General features: G+C 47.1%; 1 protein-coding gene and 2 long non-coding RNA genes across 4 annotated transcripts in view; 2 read left to right on the top strand and 1 right to left on the bottom strand.

Annotated features, from left to right (window-relative positions):
- The first annotated feature begins 2,711 nt into the window (after positions 1-2,711).
- SLC25A33 (solute carrier family 25 member 33) overlaps positions 2,712-22,951 on the top strand; it is a 45,082-nt gene continuing 24,842 nt past the window's right edge. Inside the window, exons 1-2 of one of the 2 annotated variants that reach the window (XM_015147599.2) lie at positions 2,712-2,970; positions 18,744-18,923. In XM_015147599.2, coding sequence (XP_015003085.1) covers positions 2,915-2,970; positions 18,744-18,923 — 236 coding nt within the window. In that variant the 5' untranslated portion in view covers positions 2,712-2,914. Of the gene's footprint in view, positions 2,971-3,097; positions 3,612-18,743; positions 18,924-22,951 lie in introns of those variants that run through there. The other variant, XM_015147541.3, reaches the window with a different exon arrangement.
- Positions 6,257-7,543, top strand: LOC144336499 (uncharacterized). Its single transcript, XR_013408357.1, has 2 exons — positions 6,257-6,901; positions 7,225-7,543. It is a non-coding gene; the product is annotated as an uncharacterized LOC144336499 (long non-coding RNA).
- On the bottom strand, positions 14,809-21,131 carry LOC144336545 (uncharacterized). The gene is made up of 3 exons (XR_013408425.1): positions 20,509-21,131; positions 16,438-18,306; positions 14,809-15,480 (listed from the first exon to the last, which is right to left on the bottom strand). It is a non-coding gene; the product is annotated as an uncharacterized LOC144336545 (long non-coding RNA).

Below are 22,951 nucleotides of genomic sequence, written 5' to 3'. Positions count from 1 at the left end.
ATGAAACCCCATCACTACTAAAAATTAAAAAAAAAGTAGCCAGGTACAGGGGCAGGTGCCTATAATACCAGCTACCCAGGAGGCTGAGACAGGAGAATTGCTTGAGCCCAGGAGGCGGAGGTTGCAGTAAGCTGAGATCATGCTGCTGCGCTCCAGCCTGGGCGACAAAGCAAGACCATTTAAACAACAAAATATAGATAGATTAGATAGATAGATAGGTAGGTAGGTAGATAGATAGATAGACAGACAGACAGACAGATAGAGCAGGCAAGATGGCTGGGCGCAGTGGCTCACACCTGTAATCCCAGCACTTTGGCAGGCCAAGGTGGGCGTATCACCTGAGGTCAGGAGTTCAAGACCCGCCTGACCAACATAGTGAAACCCCATCTCTACCAAACATACAAAATGAGCCAGGTGTGGTGGCACATGCCTGTAATCCAAGCTACTTGGGAGGCTGAGGAAGAGAATTGCTTGAACCCAAGACGTGGAGGCTGCAATGAACTGAGATCGTGCCATTGCACTCCAGCCTAGGCAACATGAGTGAAACTCCATCTCGAAAAAACCAACCAACAAACAAACAAACAAAACGGGCCAGGTGCGGTGGCTCACACCAGTAATGCCAGCACTTTGGGAGGCTGAAGCAGGCGGATCACAAGGTCAGGAGTTTGAGACCAGCCTGGCCAACATGGTGAAATGCTGTCTCTGCTAAAAATACAAAAATTAGCCGGGTGGCATGTGCCTGTAATCCCAGCTACTCAGGAGGTTGAGGCAGGAGAATCGCTTGAATCCAGGAGGCAGAGGTTGTGGTGAGCCGAGATCACACCACTGCATTCCAGCCTGGATGACAGAGCAAGACTCCATCTCAAAATAAATAAATAAATAAATAAATAAATAAATAAATAAAAATTTAAAAAATAAAAATAAAAAATTATTTATTTTTACTTTTTTTTTTTCTTTTATAGAGACAGGGTTTTGCCCCGTTACCTGGGCTGGTCTTGAGCTACTGGACTCAAGTGATCCGCTCTTCTCAGCCTCCCAAAGTGCTGGGATGACAGGCATGAACCGCTGTGCCGGGTTTTCTTTACTTCTTTTTGTCAGATATCTCATGTCCTGGTATGGTTTCCCCTTCTCCTAGGCCTGGGAGCAATTGGTTTAATGGTAATCACTGTATTTGCATTTTGGAGGACTGCGCCTAAGAGCTGTTTTTATTTAAAGAGTCCCAGCAATCAAATACAGATTGGATTGCTAGCTCGCCTGTTTCCACACAATTCCCTCCTACTTAAACTCTCTCTGTTTACACGCAGGACTTCTAACTGCTAGTTCTGGTCAAGGTACAGCTTTCTGGAGCTCTGAGAGACGGAAGAGAAAGGGTTGGTGCGCTCTACAGGTGAATGGTGGGCTGTTGAGAGAGAAACAGACATAGTCCAAGGTAACAGGAAAGCTTCTGGCACTGGTGCCTGTACAGTCAGTGGTGTCACTGCCAGGACAGGAAATAGGAGAGGCAGAGCAGGTTTGGGGGAGGGGAAGAATGATAAGTTCAGTTTGGGAGCTTTATTCATTAGCTCCTTGGGCATTACTAGGTGGCAGGTACCATGTCAGGAACAACCGTGAACAAAGAAGATCCCTGCTCTCCTGAAGCTTACATTCCTGTATGGGAAGGACAACTTAAATAAATCAACAAACTGCAGAAGCCTGGTTCTATAGTCATGTGACAGACTGCTCTGCAAAGGCGGCCAGGGAAGACTCCATCTTGGGGAGACCTGGAGATTAGACGATGTCAGGCTGAGTATGACAATGACCCAGGGACATAGCCTGAGAGAAGCTGTTTGGATATCTAGGTCTGGGCTGGAGATGATCAGAAAAGAAGCAAAAAGCCTACTGCAAAATATGCGCAGCATATAATACTACTTATAAGGAGATGAAAAATACACATAATGATAATGATTATTAATTATTTGAGACAGAATCACGCTCTGTCGTCCAGGCTGGAGTTCAGTGGCACGATCTGGGCTCACCGCAGCCTCCGCTTCCCGGGCTCAAACGATTATCCAGCCTCAGCTACCCAAGTAGCTGAGATGACAGGGGTGCGCCGCCTCGCCTCGTCCAGCTAACTTTTGTATTTTTAGTAGAGACACGGTTTCGCTATCTTGGCCAGGTTGGTCTGTAACTCCTGGCCTCGGGCGATCCGCCCGCCCGCCTTGGCCTCCCAAAGTGTTGGGATTGCAGGCGTGAGCCACAGAGCAGGGCCTCACTGATTATTTGAGGCTGTTTAGGTTACGGTTTTTTAGATTCTGGGTTTTTTTCCCCTAAACGGGGTAGTGAGTACAGAGGCGTGAGATGTAACACGTAATTTGTACACCTTTTGCACACGTAAATATCACAAAGTAAACTTTTAAAATAAGGCAAGGCCTAGGGCCTCGCGAGGTTTCTCTGAGGACCGAGGACCAGGCAGTCACAGCTAGTTTCCACTGCCTCCACGCTCCGGCCTAGGCCAGCCCCTCTCCCCAGTCATCCGCTCGGGGCTGGCTCCGCCCCAGAACTGCGCAAACTCCCCGCCCACATCTGCTTCCTAACCAATGGGCGCTCGAGATTTGGGCCCACACCCCCGTCACGCCCCGCCCCAGACTCGCGCGCCGCGTGTCGTCACGGCCCGGCCCCCGCCACGTGACGGCCGCGCGCCGGGCTCTCGCTCCCCGCCGGGCTCGCGCCTCAGAGGCCGGTGAGGCGCCGGCGGCCACGCCGCGGAGGGCGCGGGCCGAGCAGAGCCGGGCGTTGAGGCCCGCGCGCGCATGGAGGCGTTGCCGGCAGGCCCCTGAGGGCAGCGGGGAGACACGACCCGGCGACCTCGCGCATCCCTCGAGCCGCCACGCGCTCTCGCCACCGGGCGGCGACGGGCCGCGGAGCCGGAGCGGCCATGGCGACGGGCGGCCAGCAGAAGGAGAACACGCTGCTTCACCTCTTCGCCGGCGGGTGAGTTTCCGGGCCCAGCCGCGCGCCCCGCCGCCTGCGGTCCCCTCGGCCTTCGTCCCGGGCGCGGTCCCAGCCTCCCGCGGCGGTTACCGGCCCTCCCCGGGCTACGGCGCCGGCGCCCGGGAGGAGGAAGTCCCGGCGTCGGGGGCTGGTGGGCAGGGCCAAGGGAGGGGGTCGGGCCTTCCTCACCCCCTATCCTGACCGCAGCCCCCAGGGCGGCTGTGCCCCGCCGCCCGTCCTCCCCGCGGCGTCCCCAGCTTTTTCCCATTCTGAACAGTCAGTGGTCGGTGAGTGTTGCTCGGCGGCGGTCCTGCCTGGACGCTGTGGCGCGGTCCCCCTCCCCCGCCCCCTTCTCCCGGGGCCTTTCCCGAAGCGCAGCGCCTCAGAGCCCGGGGCAGGATCGCTGATGCTCGGGTGTGCCCGAGGTTCTTCAGGGCAGTGCGGGAGGTCATCCGGACGGGCAAAACGGTCTGCGGACGTTGGACGCCAGCAAGGCCTGGATGGTGCTGGGGAACGGTGATGCTGGCGGCCACACGCGGGATGGCTAAGCCTGGGACCCGGACTAATATGAGGTCTGGAAGGTGTGTTGAGACACTTCTCGCCGGCTGGTGGACGCTTCCAACGCCGGAGACCGCAGAATTGTAAGGTGTTCGTTGTTTTGAAAGCTGCATTAGGTCTATGATCAGGCACCTTTTTTCCAGCGGAGACAATGCATTTTTAGGAGGTTGAGTTCTGCGGTTAGGAAGGGAGATGATTTTTACCTCCCTGCCCCTCACCACCTCCCCCCTTCCTCCTCCTCCCCCCTGCGAGGAGGTAAAATATTTTTGAGTATTAGTAATTTTCTTTTTTCCTTTATCACAGCCGGTGGCTTGGGGTCCTTTCGGAGTCTTCCAGATGTTTGGGGTCTTAATTTGAGGACCTCATGGGCCTGGCACAGCAATTTTTGAGTGTAGGATATTTTGCATAAAATAGTTTAACCTGGATGATCATCTTGGCTTGAGTAGTTTAGTTGCAGCCTGGATTCCTACCTGGATATGTTCCTTACAACAATGGTTGAGAAACTTACCTTCGAAGATGATTGATGAAAGCGTCCCTGACCTTTTTTGTGCTTGTATTGTGGGCAGTCACCAGGTTACTTTAACCAAAAACTTTGGTGGGTCTTCATAGATAGGAAGAGTTTCTCATTCATCTCTTCCCTGTCATTCCCTTGCAACCCTTCCCTCCATGACTCCATTGAGACTTCCTTTGTGTCTTTTTTTGTTGCTGTTGTTGTTGTTGTTTTGAGATGGAGTTTCGCTCTTGTTGCCCAGACTGGAGCGCAATGGTGTGGTCTTGGCTCATTGCAACCTCCGCCTCCCAGGTTCAAGCAATTCTCCTGCCTCAGCCTCCCGAGTAGCTGGGATTATAGGCATGCACCACCACGCCCGGCTAATTTTGTATTTTTAGTAGAGACGGGGTTTCTTCATGTTGAGGCTGGTCTCGAACTCCTGAGCTCAGGTGATCCGCCTGCCTCGGCCTCCCAAAGTGGGAGAGCCACCGCGCACGGCCCTTTGTTTTGTTTTGTTTGAAAGGGAGTCTTCTTTTGTCGCACAGGCTGGAGTGCAGTGGTGCGATCTCTGGGCTCGCTGCAACCTCCGCCTCCTGGGTTCAAGGGATTCTCCAGCCTCAGCGTCCCGAGTAGCTGGGATTACAGGCCCCCGCCACCACGTGCGACTAATTTTTTTTTTTTTTTTTTTTTTTTTTTTTTTTTGAGACAGTCTCACTCTATCTCCCAGGCTGGAATGCAGTGGCGCCATCTCGGCTCACTGCAAGCTCCGCCTCCCGGGTTCACACCATTCTCCTGCCTCAGTCCTCCAGAGTAGCTGGGACTACAGGCGCCCGTTAACCTTTTGTATTTTTAGTAGAGACAGGGTTTCACCGTGTTAGCCAGGATGGTCTCGATCTCCTGACCTCGTGATCCGCCCGCCTCGGCCTCCCAAAGTTCTGGGATTACAGGCGTGAGCCACCACGCCAGACTGAGACTTCCTTTCAGAGTAACACAAGGGGGAAGCTTTCTTAAATTAAGCCACTCTATATAAATTTGTCTTTCTTGGGAATTTTAAACAAGTTGGCCATTTTTTTTTTTTTTTTTTTTGTCTCATACGTTTTTTAAGCCAAGAAGGAGCATTAAAAAAAAAAAAAAAAAAAAAAAAAAAAGAATTTCTGCTCAGTGATTTTGACTTACTGTTTTTAATGAGGTGGTTTTTGTTTTGTTGTGTGTGTTTTTTTTTGGGGGGGGGTTTTGGGTTTTTTTTGAGACAGAGTCTCTGTCACTCAGGCTGGAGTGCAGTGGTGCAATCTTGGCTCACTGCAAGCTCCGCCTCCCGGGTTCATGTCATTCTCCTGCCTCAGCCTCCCGAGTAGCTGGTACTACAGGCGCCCGTCACCACGCCTGGCTAGTTTTTTGTATTTTTAGTAGAGACGGGGTTTCACAGTGTTAGCCAGGATGGTCTCGATCTTCTGACCTCGTGATCCGCCTGCCTTGGCCTCCCAAAGTGCTGGGATTACAGGCATGAGCCACCGCGCCCAGCCAGTGAGGTGGTCTTTTAAATTTTTTCTTTGTATTCCAAGCCAGGAGAGTTGCTTGTGGAGAAACCTCTGTTGAGGCGCACTGTGAAATGGATGGCCCTGTCTTGTTGAATCTCCCTCTGTACCCTTCACTGTGCCCTCTGGCTGCCAGATTCTCCTGCTAGGGCACTAGCCTTTTACCTTGTGATGGAGTAAATCTGCAGTGGCCAGCAGAGTTCTCCTGCTTGATTAAGATGTAGGTAGTTTATTAGGATATCGCCTGAAGCCATTGTATTTAACAAGTTTCCCTTCCTGTATTGGCAGCAGTTTGAGATTCAAGAAAGAAACGACAGCTTCCAAAAGGATGTTTTCAGAGTAACTAATTGGATTTTGATCCACTCTCACTAGCCTAAAATATTTTACTTCACTTTCTGTTAGGGAAGAACATGAAAGGAGCTGAGTGTAAAATGGCTGTATTGTATGGTTAAAATGAATCCACCCAGAGGTCCCACCTACTTCGGTGGAATATGTGCTGCTTTGCTCCAAGTAACTAGTTGACACGCCACTGTTGTTAAGCTGGCGTGTTTCCAAAAAACGAGGTGCACTTCCTTTGAAAAGAAGTCAGAGCCCCTACTTTAAAAATCTGTCACATTTCTCTTGTTTATTGAATAGCCATTGGAAACTATAACAGCAAATAAGTTTAATACTGTTGCAAATTAATGATACTGAACAAGCGTTTCTTTTTTTTTTTTTTTTTTTTTTTTTTGAGACGGAGCCTCACTCTGTCGCCCAGGCTGGAGCGCAGTGGTGCAATCTCTGCTGACTGCAGCCTCCGCCTCCTGGTTTGAAGAGATTCGATTTGCGTGCCTCAGCCTCCCAGGTAGCTGGGGTGTGTGCCACTACGCCCAGCTAATTTTTGTATTTTTAGTAGAGATGGGGTTTTGCCATGTTGGCTAGGCTGGTCTCGATCTCCTGACCTCAGGTGATCCACCCACCTTGGCCTCCCAAAGTGCTGGGATTATACAGGTGTGAGCCACCACGCCCTGCCTGAAAAAGTGTTTTATTTTATTTTTATTTATTTATTTTTGATACAGAGTTTCACTCTTGTTGCCCAGGCTGGAGTGCAGTGGTGTGATCTCAGATCACTGCAACCTCTGCCTCCCAGGTTCAAGCGATTCTCCTGCCTCAGCCTCCTGAATAGCTGGGATTACAGGTGTGCGCCACCATGCCTGGCTAATTTTTTAATTTTTTTTAGTAGAGACGGAGTTTCACCATGTTACCCAGGCTGGTCTCCTACTCCTGACCTCAGATTATCTGCCTACCTGGGCCTTACTTCCCTAAGTGCTGGGATTACAGGCATGAGCCACCACACCTGGTCGATTAAGTAATTTCTTTTTTTTTTTTTTTTTTTTTTTTTTTTTTGAGACGGAGTCTTGCTCTGTCACCCAGGCTGGAGTGAAGTGGCCGGATCTCAGCTCACTGCAAGCTCCTCCTCTCGGGTTCACGCCATTCTCCTGCCTCAGCCTCCCGTGTAGCTGGGACTACAGGCACCCGCCACTTCGCCCGGCTGGTTTTTTGTATTTTTTAGTAGAGACGGGGTTTCACCGTATTAGCCAGGATGGTCTCGATCTCCTGACCTCGTGATCCACCCGTCTCGGCCTCCCAAAGTGCTGGGATTACAGGCTTGAGCCACCGCGCCCGGCCAAGTAATTTCTTTCTAATCTCCTATCATTGCTAATTTTTTTGCCATTATAAATACCTAGACATCCTGATGTCTACATGTGTGCTTTATTTCCTTTAAATAAACCAGTACAAGTACAATTGCTGAGTCAAAGGTTTTTAAGGTTTTTGGTACCTACACAGCACATTCATAAACTGTCTTTCAGGGTGAGTGAGTTCTGCATGAGCTTACCTTATTTATTGATGTTTACTGCCTTTAGGGTTTCTGCTGTCTTCTGCTTTCTTCCCTCTTACCCTCATATCTGGGTGATATTGTTAAAAAAAAAAAAAGAAAGAAAGAAAGAAAGGAAGGAAGGAAGGAAGGAAGGAAAGAAAGAAAGAACTCAAGCACATTTTATTGTACAAAACCTGTCTTTTTTTTTTTTTTTTTTTTTTTTTAGATGGATTCTCTCTCTGTCGCCCAGGCTGGAGTGCAGTGGCACATTCTTGGCTCACTGCAGCCTCCACCTTCCGGGTTCAAGCAATTATCCTGCCTCAGCCTCCCTAGTAGCTGGGATTAAAGGCACATGCCACCATGCCTGGCTAGTTTTTGTATTTTTAGTAGAGACGGGTTTTACCATGTTGGCCAGGCTGGTCTCAAACTCCTGTCCTCAGGTGATCCGCCCACCTTAGCCTCCCAAAGTGTTGGGATTACAGGTGCGAGCCACTGGACCCAGCCCTGTCATTCCTTTTCTGTTGTTTAAACCACCTCGTCAAGAAGAACTCAGAAGTGCTCTGAGGTGGCCCTTCTGTGTGTAGGCTTGATTTGCTGAAGACGAAAATCGTATAAATTTTCCCCATCAAATAGCATGGGGGTTCTGGTTCTGTTAGTGTTAGTGATGTCCTTCATATGCTGGGCAGGCACTTCACATAGCACAGTGCCCATTTAGATCTACCCAGTACCTGAAATAGCTGTCCTTAGATTTAGAGGTTGATCCTGGATTAGTTGCTTTGGGTCTTATTTTTATGGCATGCTTTTTTGTTTCGTCATCCTAGCCTTTAAAATGTATTTTGATGGGAATATGGTATCTCTTTAAGATCTTAAACTAGGACAGGCGCGGTGGCTCACGCCTGTAATCCCAGCACTGTTGGAGGCCGAGGCAGGTGGATCACCTGAGGTCAGGAGTTCAAGACCAGCCTGGCCAACATGGCAAAACCCCATCTCTACTGAAAATACGAAAATTAGCTGGGCTTGGTGGCACGCGCCTGTAATCCCAGCTACTTCGGAGGCTGAGGTAGGAGAATCGCTTGAACCTGGAAGGCGGAGGTTGCAGTGACCCGAGATCGCTCCACTGCACTCCAGCCTGGGGGACAGAAAGAGACTCCATCTCAGAAGAAAAAAAAAAAAACAAAACAAAAAAATTAAACTATAATAAAATGCAGATATTTTCAAAATTCAGTTTTCCCACCTAGTATGGGCAGCTGTTGCCAGGTGTACTCAGATACTTTTCCCTACAAATTAAATCTTTATTGGGTGATGGTTACTTTTTTTTTCTTCTTCTTTTTTTTGAAGAAGCATCTCTGTGACCCAGGCTGGAGTGCAGTGCCATCTCGGTGCCATCACTGCAACCTCCACCTCCCGGGTTCAAGCAATTCTCGTGCCTCAGCCTCCCAAATAGCTGGAATTGCAGGCACGCACCACCACGCCCTGCTATTTTTTGTATTTTTAGTAGAGACTGGGTTTCACCATGTTGGCCAGGCTGGTCTCGAACTCCTGACCTCAGGTGACCTGCCCACCTCAGCCTCCCAAAGTGCTGGAATTACAGGCGTGAGCCACCGAGCCCAGCCAATGCCAGGTTTCAAGTAAAACTTTACAAAAATTTACAGTGTATACAGAAAAGCACCTAGTGTTTTTCAAATAGCACGATAGAGGTAGCAGGTGAAATGGCGGTTACTAAACCTCCAAAGATTAGGATTGCAGGATGTCTGGCAGTATCATTTGTTGGCAGAATGTGGATAAGCTGTGAGCCTGGCAAGCAGTTTACCATCAGCGGGGTAGTGATTATTATCAGAAAAAGCATACAGACCTTGGTTTTAGTGCCTGATATGCATGTATGCATAGGGAACAGAGGCTCTTGTTGAAGACAGTTGGTTTTTACAAATTTTCCTTGATAGTTTAAACTCAGAGTTAAAAAGCACAATTCTGTGTGCATAATTTAAAATTTTATGACTTCTGATCACATAAAGATACTTCTTAAAAATCCCAGTATATATTATAGTAGTAATGTTGTAGTTTTACTCTGCTGTCAACTGGAGGTGAGGTGCCTAAGCCACAAGGGGAAAAATTAAACTAGGGCGGTATGGGTGTAAAAGGATTAGAAGGTTAACTATATCTTCATGTAATAAATATAAGACTTCAATTTTGGAAAGGAATAATGAGAGAAGATAGAGGAATGGGGAGGGGAGTGGGGTTTTTTTTGTTTTTGTTTTTTTTTGAGACGGAGTTTTGCTCTTGTTGCCCAGGCTGGAGTGCAGTGGTGTGATCTCGGCTCACAACCTCCGCCTTCCGGGTTCAAGCGATTCAAGGGGAGCCTATTTTTATCTTTTAAGAAAAGGAATACATAGACCAGGTGTGGTGGCTCATACCTGTGATCCCAGCACTTTATTTTTATTTATTTATTTTTTTTTGAGATGGAGTCTCACTCTGTTGCTCAGGCTGGAGTACAGTGGTGAGATCTTGGCTCACTGCAACCTCCGCCCTCCGAGTTCAAGCGATTCTCCTGCCTCAGCCTCCTGAGTAGCTGGGATTATAGGCACCTGCCACTGTGCCTGGCTAATTTTTTTTTTTTTTTTTTTTTGTATTTTTGGTAGAGACGGGGTTTCACCATCTTGACCAGGCTGGTCTTGAACTCCTGATCTCGTGATCTACCCCTCTCGGCCTCCCAAAGTGCTGGAATTACAGGCGTGAGCCACCTCGTCTGGCCAATTCTAGCACTTTAAAAGGAGGCCGAGGCAGGTGGATCTCTTGAGGTCAGGAGTTCAAGACCAGCCTGGCAACATGGTGAAATCCCATCTCTGCTAAAAATACAAAAAAATTTTAGCTGGGCATGGTGGCGCAGGCCTGTAACCCCAGCTACTTGGAAGGCTGAGGCAGGAGAATCGCTTGAACCTGGGAGGTGGAGGTTGCAGTGAGCCAAGATCACGTCACTGCACTCCAGCCTGGGTGACAGAGTAAGACTCCGTCTAAGGAAAAGAAAAGGAATACGTAGTTAAAAACGTAAAAGGTGCAGAAAAACTTCAATTCGTAGTTTCTTTTTAAAAAATTAGTCAAATAGACTTCAAAGAGTATCCCTTGTGACTACTTTTAGACATGTAGTTTAACCACTGTTACTAGCCTTCCTGCCACTGGATTCAAATCCTTCAGATGTTTGCTATGAATGGAATATCCCACAAAGAAATTTCTTTTACTTTTTTTTGAGACGGAGTCTCGCTCTGTCACCCAGGCTGGAGTGCAGTGGCGCAATCTCAGCTCACTGCAAGGTCCGCCTCCTGGGTTCATGCCATTCTCCTGCCTCAGCCTCCCGAGTAGCTAGGACTACAGGCGCACACCACCATGCCTGGCTAATTTTTTGTGTTTTTAGTAGAGACAGGGTTTCACCGTGTTAGCCAGAATGGTCTCGATCTCCTAACCTCGTGATCCGCCTGCCTCGGCCTCCCAAAGTGCTGGGATTACAGGCATGAGCCACCGCGCCCGGCCCCACAGAGAATTTTCTCTGCACTTTGGCATCAGTGACTGACTAGAACACTGTTACCTTAGGAGCAAAATTAAATTAACGTCCAGGATGTTTACTCAGAACTGTTAAGACAAGCATAAGTCCCAACTGGCCTTTGGAAGATTATTTATATTAGTAAAACTCTTTTTTTTTTTGAGACGGGGTCTGGCTCTGTCGCCCAGGCTGTAGTGCAGTGGCAGGATCTCAGCTCACTGCAAGCTCCGCCTCCCGGTTTTACGCCATTCTCCTGCCTCAGCCTCCCGAGTAGCTGGGACTACAGGCGCCCGCCACCTCGCCCGGCTAGTTTTTTGTATTTTTTGTAGAGACGGGGTTTCACCGTGTTAGCCAGGATGGTCTCGATCTCCTGACCTCATGATCCGCCCGTTTTGGCCTCCCAAAGTGCTGGGATTACAGGTTGAGCCACCGCGCCCGGCCAAAACTCTTTAACTGCTTTCTTGAAAAGTTTAGGTATACATTTTTTTTTTTTGACTAGGCTCGTTTAGGGGGCATTCAGTTGCAAGTAATAGAAGATTCAACTTCAAACTGGCTTGATTATGGGTACAAAAACCTGAACTCTAGAAGGAGCGCAGGCTTAAGGTGAGGGCTTAGCTGAGCAGTTCGTCAGTGTCACCAGGAGGGGCCCACCCATGCCCGCTTGGCCTCCAGTAACTTGCTTCATTGTAAGGCTGGCCCTGCTAGCCACAGAAGGGCTTCCAGTAGCAGCTCCTTGTATTTCTCCCACCATTGAGCAAGTCTTCAGGGTAATTCTGGACGCACTAAGACATGTACCCCTTGCTCTAAACCAGTCATTACTCCCAGGGAAATTATGCTGAGTACTTGGGCTGAAATCATATGCTCATCCCTAAACAGATTACAAGGCAAAGTGGATGTTATGATATGGACGGGCTTCAGTGAGTCAGGCCAAAACTAGACATGAGTTCAATCCTGTCCACACTGTGTGGCTTAAGAAATTGGGGATCTTGGCCAGGTGCAGTGGCTCATGCCTATAATCCTAGCACTTTGGGAGGCCAAGGTGGGCAGATCACCTGAGTCAGGAGTTTTGAGACCGGCCTGGCCAACATGGTGAAACCCCGTCTCTATTAAAAATACAAAAATTGGGCCGGGCGCGGTAGCTCACGCCTGTAATACCAGCACTTTGGGAGGCCGAGGCCGGTGGATCACGAGGTCAGGAAATCGAGACCATCCTGGCTAACACAGTGAAACCCCATCTGTACTAAAAATACAAAAACTTAGCCAGGTGTGGTGGCGGGCACCTGTAGTCCCAGCTACTCGGGAGGCTGAGGCAGGAGAATGGCGGGAACCCGGGAGGTGGAGCTTGCAGTGAGCCGAGATTGCGCCACTGCACTCCAGTCTGGGCGACAGAGCGAGACTCTGTCTCAAAAAAAAAAAAAATACAAAAATTAGCCAGGCATTGTGGTGCATATCTGTAATCCCAGCTACTCAGGAGGCTGAGGCAGGAGAATTGCTTGAACCCAGGAGGCAGAGGTTGCAGTGAGCTGAGATTGCGCCACCCTGGGCAACAAGAGCGAAACTCCGTCTCAAAAAAAAAAAAAAAAAGAAATGAGGGATCTTGCTAAGACAGAGGAAGAGGGGGATGGATGCTGGGGAGGCAACCAGCAGTGCCACCAATCCATTATATGGTCTTCAAATAGTACCCATTTTTTTGGTCTAGAGCAGGGTTTCTCAACTTTGGTTGGATGATTGATTGTGAGGGATGGGCTGTCTTGTGTATTGTAGGATGTTTAGCAGCATCCCAGGCCTCTACCCACTAGATACGAATAACACCCTCTCTCCCATTTCAAAACCCAAAATGTCTTCAGACATTTTGTTACTGGGGTGGGGACAAAATTGCCCCAATTGAGAACTACTGGTTTAGAATAGTGGCCTTCAAAGTTTTATTTTATTTTTTTAAGTTTTTGTGGGTTTCTTGTTTGTTTTGGGTTTGTTTGTTTGTTTGTTTTTTTCTCCCTTTCTGTCACTCAGGCTGGAGTGCAGGCTCACTGGATCATTGCTCACTGCAGCCTTGGTCACTGCAGCCTTGACCTGCCAGGCTCAAGCGATCCTCCCACCTCAGCCTCCGGAGTAGCTAGGTAGCTGAGACTAGAGTAGCTGGGACTACAGGTGCATGCCACCATGCCTGGCTAATTTCTGTAGTTTTTATAGAGATGGGTTTTCACCATGTTGCCCAAGCTGGTCTCAGAATTCCTGAGCTCAAGCAGTCTGCCTGCCTTGACCTCCCAAAGTGCTGGGATTACAGGTGTGAGTCACTGTGCCCAGCCATGGCCTTCAAACTTTAATCATACACTGCTATGATTAAAATGTTTGTGCATATCTTATGTATAATTATATTACCCTATTACTTTGATACATATTATAAGACCTATACACAAAATAGAAATTAAATGGGCTGGGCGCGGTGGCTTATGCCTATAAACCCAGTACTTTGGGAGGCCCAGGCGGGTGCATCACCTGAGGTCAGGAGTTCAAGACCAGCCTGGCCAACATGGTGAAACCCTGCCTCTACTAAAAATACAAAAATTATCCAGGTATGGTTGGCACACACTTATAATTCCAGATATTCATGAGGCTGAGGCATGAGAATCGCTTGAACCTGGGAGGCAGAGGTTGCAGTGAGCCAAGATCACGCCACTGTACTCCAGCCTGGGTGACAGAGTGAGACTCTGTCTCAAAAACAAAAAACAAACAAAATAGAAATTAAATGGTGGAGTTTATAAACAAAATGTTATTTCTTTCTGTATGCCAGTAGGTCATGGTGCACATCTCTTAAGAGTATGTAACCCAGTTTGGAGATTCCTTGTCTAAAATACTGCTTCCCAGTCAGATTAGTTAATTTTCCAACTATGTGAGGCTAATGCTGTGTCAGCATGTAACTGGCAGTTGAATATGACTTTTCCTACTGTCTGAGCACTGGCTACTGGAGCCCTCAGATGAACCAAGAGGATCCTAGTCTAAGACTTAGGTGGAAGAACCTGCCTTGCTGCCATTGACCAGACTGTTTATGAGAGAAGAACGGTTGTGGGTGTCAACACTGGGGCCTGTGGGCAGAGAGGATTTTCCTATTATTGTCCCCAACTCTATCCCCAGCCCTTAGTAGGTCTGGGCTACAGACTGAGAGAGCTTGTAAGACAGGGAGACTGGTAGCTTACTCTGTGGCCAGATGCCTCCTACAAGTGAGAGGCTGGTGCATCAGCCCAAGCCAACAGGATGAGAAGGAACTGGGTGGTGTGCTTGGGAAGGACACTCAGTGACTCCCACTTTGAGCCAATCTTGTTAACTCCTAGAGGTCCCATTGCCTTGATGTCAAGGAGCATGGGTACCAAAGGAAGGGAAGACACCTAGTTCTGCCCACAGGCTCCCCAGGGCAAGTAAGGCAGAAAAGAGATGGGTGGATGAACTGCTGGTGGGATCATTGAGAATTCCCAGTGTTGAGACTCATAGTAGGTTGAACGCCATCTACAATGAAATAACATTCACCAAGGCCTCCAGTACATCACAAACCTTTTTTTTTTTTTTTTTTTTTTTTTTTTTTTTATACGGAGTCTTGCTCTGGAGTGCAGTTGTGCAATCTCGGCTCACTGCAACCTCTGCCTCCCAGGTTCAAGCGATTCTCCTGCCTCAGCCTCCTGAGTACCTGGGATTACAGGAACCTGCCACCATGCCCAGCTAATTTTTGTATTTTTAGTAGACACAAGGTTTCACCATGTTGGTCAGGCTGGTCTCTCAAACTCCTTACCTCAAGTAATCTGCCTACCTTGGCCTTCCGGAGTGCTGGGATTACAGGTGTGAGCCACCATGCCCGACTTATTTATATATATACTTTTTTTTTTTTTTTTTTGAGATGTGGTCTCACCCAGGCTGGAGTGCAGTAGTATCATCTCAGCTTACTGCAGCCTTGACCTCCCTGGGTTCAGGTGATTCTCCTAAGTAGCTGGGACTACGGGTGCACACCACCACACCTGACTAATTTGTTTTTATTTTTGTAGAGATGGACTCCAGCCTGGGTAACAGAGCAAGACCCTCTCTCTTTAAAAAAAAAAAAAAAAAAAGTGAATGTGGCCTGCCACCTTGAAAGAGGTCACTGATTCACTGTTACTAGGGCATTTGCTGTTTTGGACAAACATACCATCCTTTGATTAGCGGCATAGACTTGGATGACAGTTGGCCAAAGTAATGAGTGCAGTTTCCTTAGGGACAAAGCAAAGGGGGTTGACCTGTATGGTATTTGAACTTACTGGCTTTCTATGAAAAGATTTACCCAGAAGCTCTTTTTTTCAATGATTTGGAGTTACGTTATTGAACACAAATAGATTTCAGGTATTTCTTTATTTTACTATGTTGCTGGTAAGTTTTTCAGGATCTTTAAATGTTATACTTTTTAGGCATGTGGTTATTATGACAGGTAAGAATATTTTGTATGAATAGACATGGGTTAGAAAGTTTTTACGTCTAACATTTTTATTTTTATTATTTATTTATTTATTTGTTGAGACTGAGTCTTGGCTTTGTCACCCAGGCTAGAGTGCAGTGGTACGATCTCAGCTCACTGCAACCTCTGCCTCCTGGTTTTTTTTTTTGTTTTTGTTTTTTTTTTTTTTTTTTGAGACGGAGTCTCGCTCTGTCGCCCAGGCTGGAGTGCAGTGGCTGGATCTCAGCTCACTGCAAGCTCCGCTTCCCGGGTTTACGCCATTCTCCTGCCTCAGCCTCCCGAGTAGCTGGGACTACAGGCGCCCGCCACCTCGCCCGGCTAGTTTTTTGTGTTTTTAGTAGAGACGGGGTTTCACCATGTTAGCCAGGATGGTCTCGATCTCCTGACCTTGTGATCCGCCCATCTCGGCCTCCCAAAGTGCTGGGATTACAGGCTTGAGCCACCGCGCCCGGCCACCTCCTGGTCTTAAGCCATCCTCCCACCTCAGCCTCCCGAGTAGCTGGGGCTACAGGTGCACATCACCAAACCCAGCTAATTTTTAAATGCGTGTTCTTGGTAGAGACAGGGTTTCGACCTGTTGTCCAGGCTTGGTCTCCAACTCCTGAGCTCAAGTGCTCCACACTCCTCGGCCTCCTAAAGTGCTAGGATTACAGGCATGAGCTGCCATACCTGGCCACTTCTATCTTTTTTTAAATATTTCTTACTATAGCCTATTTTCTTTAGATATATTCTAGTGCTTAGAGCAAATTACACAGACCACTATTAAGCTAGGCCCACAACTTGATTAAAAATAAAAATAGGCCAGGCGTGTGGCTCACGCCTGTAATCCCAGCACTTTGGGAGGCCAAGGCGGGTAGATCACTTGAAGTCAGGAGTTGAAGACCAGCCTGGCCAACATGGTGAAACTCCGTCTCTACTAAAAAATACAGCTGAGACCTGTAGTCCCAACTACTCAGGAGGCCGAGGCACGACAATTGCTTGAACCCAGGAGGCGGAGGTTGCAGTGAGTTGAGATCGCACCACTGCACTCCCAGCCTGGGTGACAGAGTGAAACTGTCCCCCCAAAATAAATAGGTAAATAAATAAAATAATCCCTCATGGGGATTTTACTTCATTCATTACTTTCAGAGTCTGTGTTAGGTACTAGGTTTGCTTCTAGATTTCCAACATTTGCCTCTCGTGGAATAGGGAAACTGCATAAACATTCTATATGTCCAGGCCTGTTTTTCCTTCCTGTTGTTACTTTTCCCAGGCGGAGATGCTGGTGCTCTATCATTTTTATTGACCCACCTATTTTATGCCAGGTGCCTGGTATACTCTAGTTGCAAGAATGTATGTACTGCTTTTCTCCAAGGAGCTCCCAGTCTAGTGAGAAATACTTTTTTTCAAATACTTAGAAATCTTGGAAGACATTTTCCTTGAAATCTCAGTTGAATAATTCATTTGCTTAGTAAATACTGTTTAGGAACTTGTTGAGCCCTGATGCCAGGGATGGAAAGATAAGTAAGGCCCTAGGTGTGGATCTTGAGGAAATCATCAGATTATAGAAGGATGTTTTCCAGAGTGAGGCGTAGGCATGGGTGAGGATGCGTCTATGGCCCTTGACATTGTTAATTATAACTAGCCCATCAAACATGTTATTTCACTGGTAGTATTGTTTAAGAGATGATGGATGTTAAGTATTTTAGGATAAATAAGTGAGTTGTCTTGAAGAAAAATATTTAATAGTAATTCAGGTAATATCTTGATATGAATATGTTATAAGGGTAATACTCAAATGTTTGGCTTAGGGGAACCCTGATCCAGAGAGACAGTGTGCGAGGTGAAAACACAGGATTAACTGATTAGTTGTGAATGAGGGAAACACAAGGACTTCATTGTTGAAAGTGATTAATCAGATTTTTTTTTTTTTTTTTTAAAGACAGTCTTGCTCTGTCACCCAGGCTGGAGTGCAGTGACACAATCTTGGCTCACTGCAACCTCCGCCTCCCACATTCAAGCTATTCTCCTGCCTCAGCCTCCTCAGTAGCTGGAATTACAGGCATTATAGGCAGGCGCCACCAGACCCGGCTAATTTTTGTATTTTTTTTAGTGGAGATTGGGTTTCACCGTGTTGGCCAGGCTGGTCTCGAACTCCTGGCCTCAGGTATCCACCTGCCTCAGCCTCCCAGGGTGGTAGTATTACAGATGTGAGCCACAGTGCTTGGCCGAAAGTAATTAATCAAATTCTAAGAAGGGTCTGTATTGGGGTAAATATTGATTTTCAAAATAGTATATTCACCTGAATGAACTATTTTGTTTGAATGTGCAAAAATACTTTTCTAGAGTATTCATTGCAGCATGGTAGTGAAATTGGAAATGACATGAATGTCCAACAGTAGGAAATTGTTTAAAATCTTATCAATTGATAAGGTAGAGATAGTATGAAGCCATTGCAAATGATGAAGCAGGTACATAATTTGCCATAAAAGAATACCTAGATTGCACTCAGAATACCTAGATACTGGGAAGGGATTAGGTGAAAATGGCAAGAATGGAAAGCCCCAAAGAATGTGCTAACGTGGGAATAGTAGTTATCACTTTAGCTCTGGGATTTCAACTTTTTTTTTTTTTTTTTTGAGATGGAGTCTTGCTCTGTTGCCCAGGCTGAAGTGCAATGGAGAGATCTCCACTCACTGCAACCGCTGCCTCAGCCTCCTGACTCCTGAGTAGCTGGGATTACAGGCAGACACCACCATGCCCGGCTAATTTTTATATTTTTAGTAGACATGGGGTTTCGCCATGTTGGCCTGGCTGGTCTCGAACTCCTGACCTCAGGTGATCCACCCGCCTCAGCCTCCCAAAGTGCTGGGATTACAGGTGTGAACCACTGCAGCCGGCCAATTTCAACTAATTTTATTAATCTCTGTTGTGTTCTAGCTTCCTTTTTTTTTTTTTTTTTTTGAGACGGAGTTTCACTCTGTCACCCAGGCTGGAGCGCAGTGGAGCGATCTCGGCTCACTGCAAGCTTTGCTTCCTGGGTTCACGCCATTCTCCTGCCTCAGCCTCCTGAGTAGCTGGGACTACAGGCGCCTGCCACCGCGCTTGGCTAATTTTTTTTTTTTTTTTGTATTTTTAGTAGAGATGGGGTTTCACTGTGTTAGCCAGGATGATCTCCATCCCCTGACCTCGTGATCCGCCCACCTTGGCCTCCCAAGTGCTGGGATTACAGGTGTGAGCCACTGTGCCCAGCGTGTTCTAGTTTTAAAGAGAGAAAGCTAAACTTCGCATTCCATTGTGTAGAGAATAGTATAGCTTCTCTGATCTGCTTTGATCCCTTCTTACAGGTGTGGAGGCACAGTTGGTGCTATTTTCACTTGTCCACTAGAAGTCATTAAGACGCGGTTGCAGTCTTCGAGATTAGCTCTCCGGACAGTCTACTATCCTCAGGTTCATCTGGGGACCATTAGTGGAGCTGGAATGGTGAGACCAACATCTGTGACACCTGGACTCTTTCAGGTTCTGAAGTAAGTTCAGTCTCTATTCAGTCTTCTTTGCTCCTGCCACCTGCACACCCTGTACCACCACTGTCAACCCAGAATGTTCATCAGGCTTATCAAATGTGACGTTCTGTTTGCATAGCCTTGGTCCTAACTTAAGAATTAGGTTACTTTACCAATACCTTTGAGCTGTGACCTTGCTCCCCTGGCAGCGGGGGTCCCAGTGTACATGTGACCATCATCCAGGGTAGTTAGAGTAAACCTAGCAAAGCAAACCAAAAATCCACGTGTAAATTGTTGCATCACATTGTCGCTCTTGCTCAAAGCTCTTGAGGGAAATGAAGAGGTGGTAGAGTAAAATTTTAAATTGCACAACAGAAGAGTTGTGAATATTTTATTTTATTTTATTTTATTTATTTTGTTTATTTATTTTTTTTTTTTGAGATAGAAGAATCTCGCTCTGTTTCCCAAGCTGGAATGCAATGGTGCGATCTCGGCTCACTGCAGGTGATCCGCCCACCTCGGCCTCCCAAAATGCTGGGATTACAGGTGTGAGCCACCGTGCCCAGCCACAAATATTTTTAAAAGAAACAAAAATTTTTTTTTTTTTTTTTTTTTTTTTTTGAGACTGAGTCTGGCTCTGTCGCCCAGGCTGGAGTGCAGTGGCCGGATCTCAGCTCACTGCAAGCTCCGCCTCCCGGGTTTACGCCATTCTCCTGCCTCAGCCTCCCGAGTAGCTGGGACCACAGGCGCCCGCCACTTCGCCCGGCTAGTTTTTTGTATTTTTTAGTAGAGATGGGGTTTCACCGTGTTAGCCAGGATGGTCTCGATCTCCTGACCTCGTGATCCGCCCGTCTCGGCCTCCCAAAGTGCTGGGATTACAGGCTTGAGCCACCGCGCCCGGCAAAAATTTTTTTTTTTAAGACGGAGTTTCGCTCTTGTTGCCCAGACTGGAGTACAATGTTGCCATCTCGGCTTACCACAACCTCCGCCTCCTGGGTTCAAGCGATTCTTCCACATCAGCCTCTCGAGTAACTGGGATTACAGACATGCGCCACCATGCCTGGCTAATTTTGTATTTTTTGTAGAGATGGGGTTTCTCCATGTTGGTCAGGCTGGTCTCAAACTTCCAACTTCAGGTGATCCGCCCACCTCAGCCTCCCAAAGTGCTGGGTTTACAGGCATGAGCCACCATGCCCAGCCGTGAATATTTTTTAAATAAACAAAAATTTTTTTTTTCTTTTTTTTGAGATGGAGTTTCGCTCTTGTTGCCCAGACTGGAGTGCAATGGCACGATCTCGGCTTACCACAACCTCCGCCTCCTGGGTTCAAGCGATTCTCCCGCCTCAGCCTCCCGAGTAGCTGGCTGGGACTACAGGCACCCGCCACTAAGCCCGGCTATTTATTTTGTATTTTTAGTAGAGATAGGGTTTCACTGTGTTTGCCAGGATGGTCTGGATCTCCTGACCTCGTGATCTGCCTGCCTCAGCCTCCCAATTTTTTTGCTTTTTATTGGGAAATATTTTTAAATGTATAGGAAAGTGATATTTAATAAAATGGGTTTTAAAGTTTGTTTTATACCTGAGCTACCTGCCCATTTTATTATTTTTACTGTTAAAAATAATTCATTTGCTTATAAAGTAGCTAAATATTCTTAAGTCAAATTTGGCATATCAGTCTATGCTTAAGGTAAAATCAAATTCAGAAGAGAACTGATTATCTGATTTTTAGCTCAGGACCTTGTACTTTGAGATGCTCTATAAATAATAGTTGAGTTTAGCTGAGCGTGATATTCAAATGTTTGAAACTGATTCTTGGGCAAGAGTATTCAAGAAAGACATTCATCAAGAAAGCTATCAGTGTAGAGATTTATTTGGGAAATGTTAGAAAAAGAAGTAATAAAATGGAGATGCTCTGTTTTAAAAACCACACATTTAACACTCTTTTTTTTTTTTTGAGACGGAGTCTCGCTCTGTCACCCAGGCTGGAGTGCAGTGGCGCGATCTCCACTCACTCACTGCAAGCTCTGCCTCCTGGGTTCACACCATTCTCCTGCCTCAGCCTCCTGAGTAGCTGGGACTACAGGCGCCCGCCACCACGCCCAGCTAATTTTTTTGTATTTTTAGTAGAGATGGGGTTTTACCATGTTAGCCAGGATGGTCTTGATCTCCTGACCTTGTGATCTGCCTGCCTTGGCCTCCCAAAATGTTGGGATTACAGGCATGAGCCACCACAACCAGCCACATTTAGCACTTTTAGGCACAATTTAGATGAGGCAGGATGAGTTGGAAAGTGCTTAATTTATGTTTAGGTACGTTTTGTTTGTTTTTTTTGTTTTTTGAGACAGAGTCTCGCTCTGTCTCCCTGGCTGGAGTGCAGTGGCCGGATCTCAGCTCACTGCAAGCTCCGCCTCCCGGGTTCACGCCATTCTCCTGCCTCAGCCTCCCGAGTAGCTGGGACTACAGGCGCCGCCACCTCGCCCGGCTAGTTTTTTTTTTGTATTTTTTAGTAGAGACGGGGTTTCACCATGTTCGCCAGGATGGTCTCGATCTCCTGACCTCGTGATCCACCCGTCTCGGCCTCCCAAAGTGCTGGGATTACAGGCTTGAGCCACCGCGCCCGGCCAGGTACGTTTTGTTTGTAAAACCTAACTATGAATCACTCGGGCATTCATGCCAAATGTGTGCAAAGGTACATCTAAGCTTACTGAGCAAAACTGAATAGCAAGACTAGATGTCAAGGACAAGTGAGTGCATCAGAAGCCCAGCAAGGGAACAGGAGAGATTGGTGTCCAAAACTCCAGGAGAATTGGGGTTTTTGTTTGTTTGGTTTCTTTTTTGAGACAGATTGTCACTCTGTCACCCAAGCTGGACTGCAGTGGTATGATCTTGGCTCACTGACACCTCTGCCTCTTGGGTTCAAGCGATTCTCCTGCCTCAGCTTCCCGAGTAGCTGGGATCACAAGTGTGCACCACGATACCTGGCTAATTTTTGTATTTTTGGTAGAGACAGGGTTTTACCATGTTAGCCAGGCTGGCCTTGATCTCCTGACCTCAGGAGATCTGCCTGCCTTGGCTTCCCAAAGTACTGGGATTACGGGCATGAGCCCCTGCGCCTGGGTGAGAATCAGGTTTTTAAATTAAATGCTAAGAAGAGGAGTGGAGACACTGAGTGAGCAGGAAGGTTGGGGGTGGGTACAGGAGGGACAGAAGCACAGAGATGTGGAGGGACACTTTGCTCTCAGGACAGATCTGAGTCCATGGCCCCCAACAAGACAGGACGGTGAGAACCCTCCTGCTTTGCCTTTTCACATGCTTAGGCAGTGCCAGTATCCTGGTGACACCTTTCTTCTAAAGAACATGCAGTGCTTTGGACATAAGGAAACTGAGACAGGTAATGTTACTTCAGTAACATTCAGAATGAACTTCCTCTTGCCAAATAACTCATGACTAGTGAATTTGGATTTACTGTAACTGGGGAACTGTTACCCAAAAGTGTGGGTGTCAACAGGGCCAAGCATGGAAGGTAAATGGGAATGTTTCTCCATTTTAGGTTTTACAGGATATGTGGGTTGAGTGTCACTTATCCGAAATGCTTGGGACCAGAAGCAATGTGGATTTCGGAGTTTGGAATATTTGCATTTCTTTCACCATCATGTTGTCACTCAAAAAGTTTCTGATTTTAGAACATTTTGGATTCTTATGGCTTTCTAATCTCCAGTAAATCCACCCCCCCGTAAGAGATACTGTGTGTGTGTGTGTGTGTGTGTGTGTGTGTCTGTGTGTCTGTGTATGTGTGTCTGTGTGTATCTGTTCCCTCCCGTCAATTAGGGAAATTGTTTAGTAAAATTTAAATCAAAGAAAAAAAAGCCACTCCGTGTTTTAATACAGGAACAACTTCCACACCACACAAAAGACAAACTATTTTCGTTACAGGGCCACCGGCTTCATTGGTTAACACAGCCACAGCTACACAATAATGAGCCATCACTTACATATGAATACTTTAATTTTTTTTTTTTTTTTTTTATGAGAGAGTTTCACTCTTGTTGCCTA

The sequence above is a fragment of the Macaca mulatta genome, chromosome 1 (assembly GCF_049350105.2).
Source record: "Macaca mulatta isolate MMU2019108-1 chromosome 1, T2T-MMU8v2.0, whole genome shotgun sequence".
NCBI classification, from domain to species: Eukaryota; Metazoa; Chordata; class Mammalia; order Primates; family Cercopithecidae; genus Macaca; species Macaca mulatta.
Note: the sequence above shows the minus strand (reverse complement) of the source record. Positions and strands in the feature narration are given on the sequence as shown.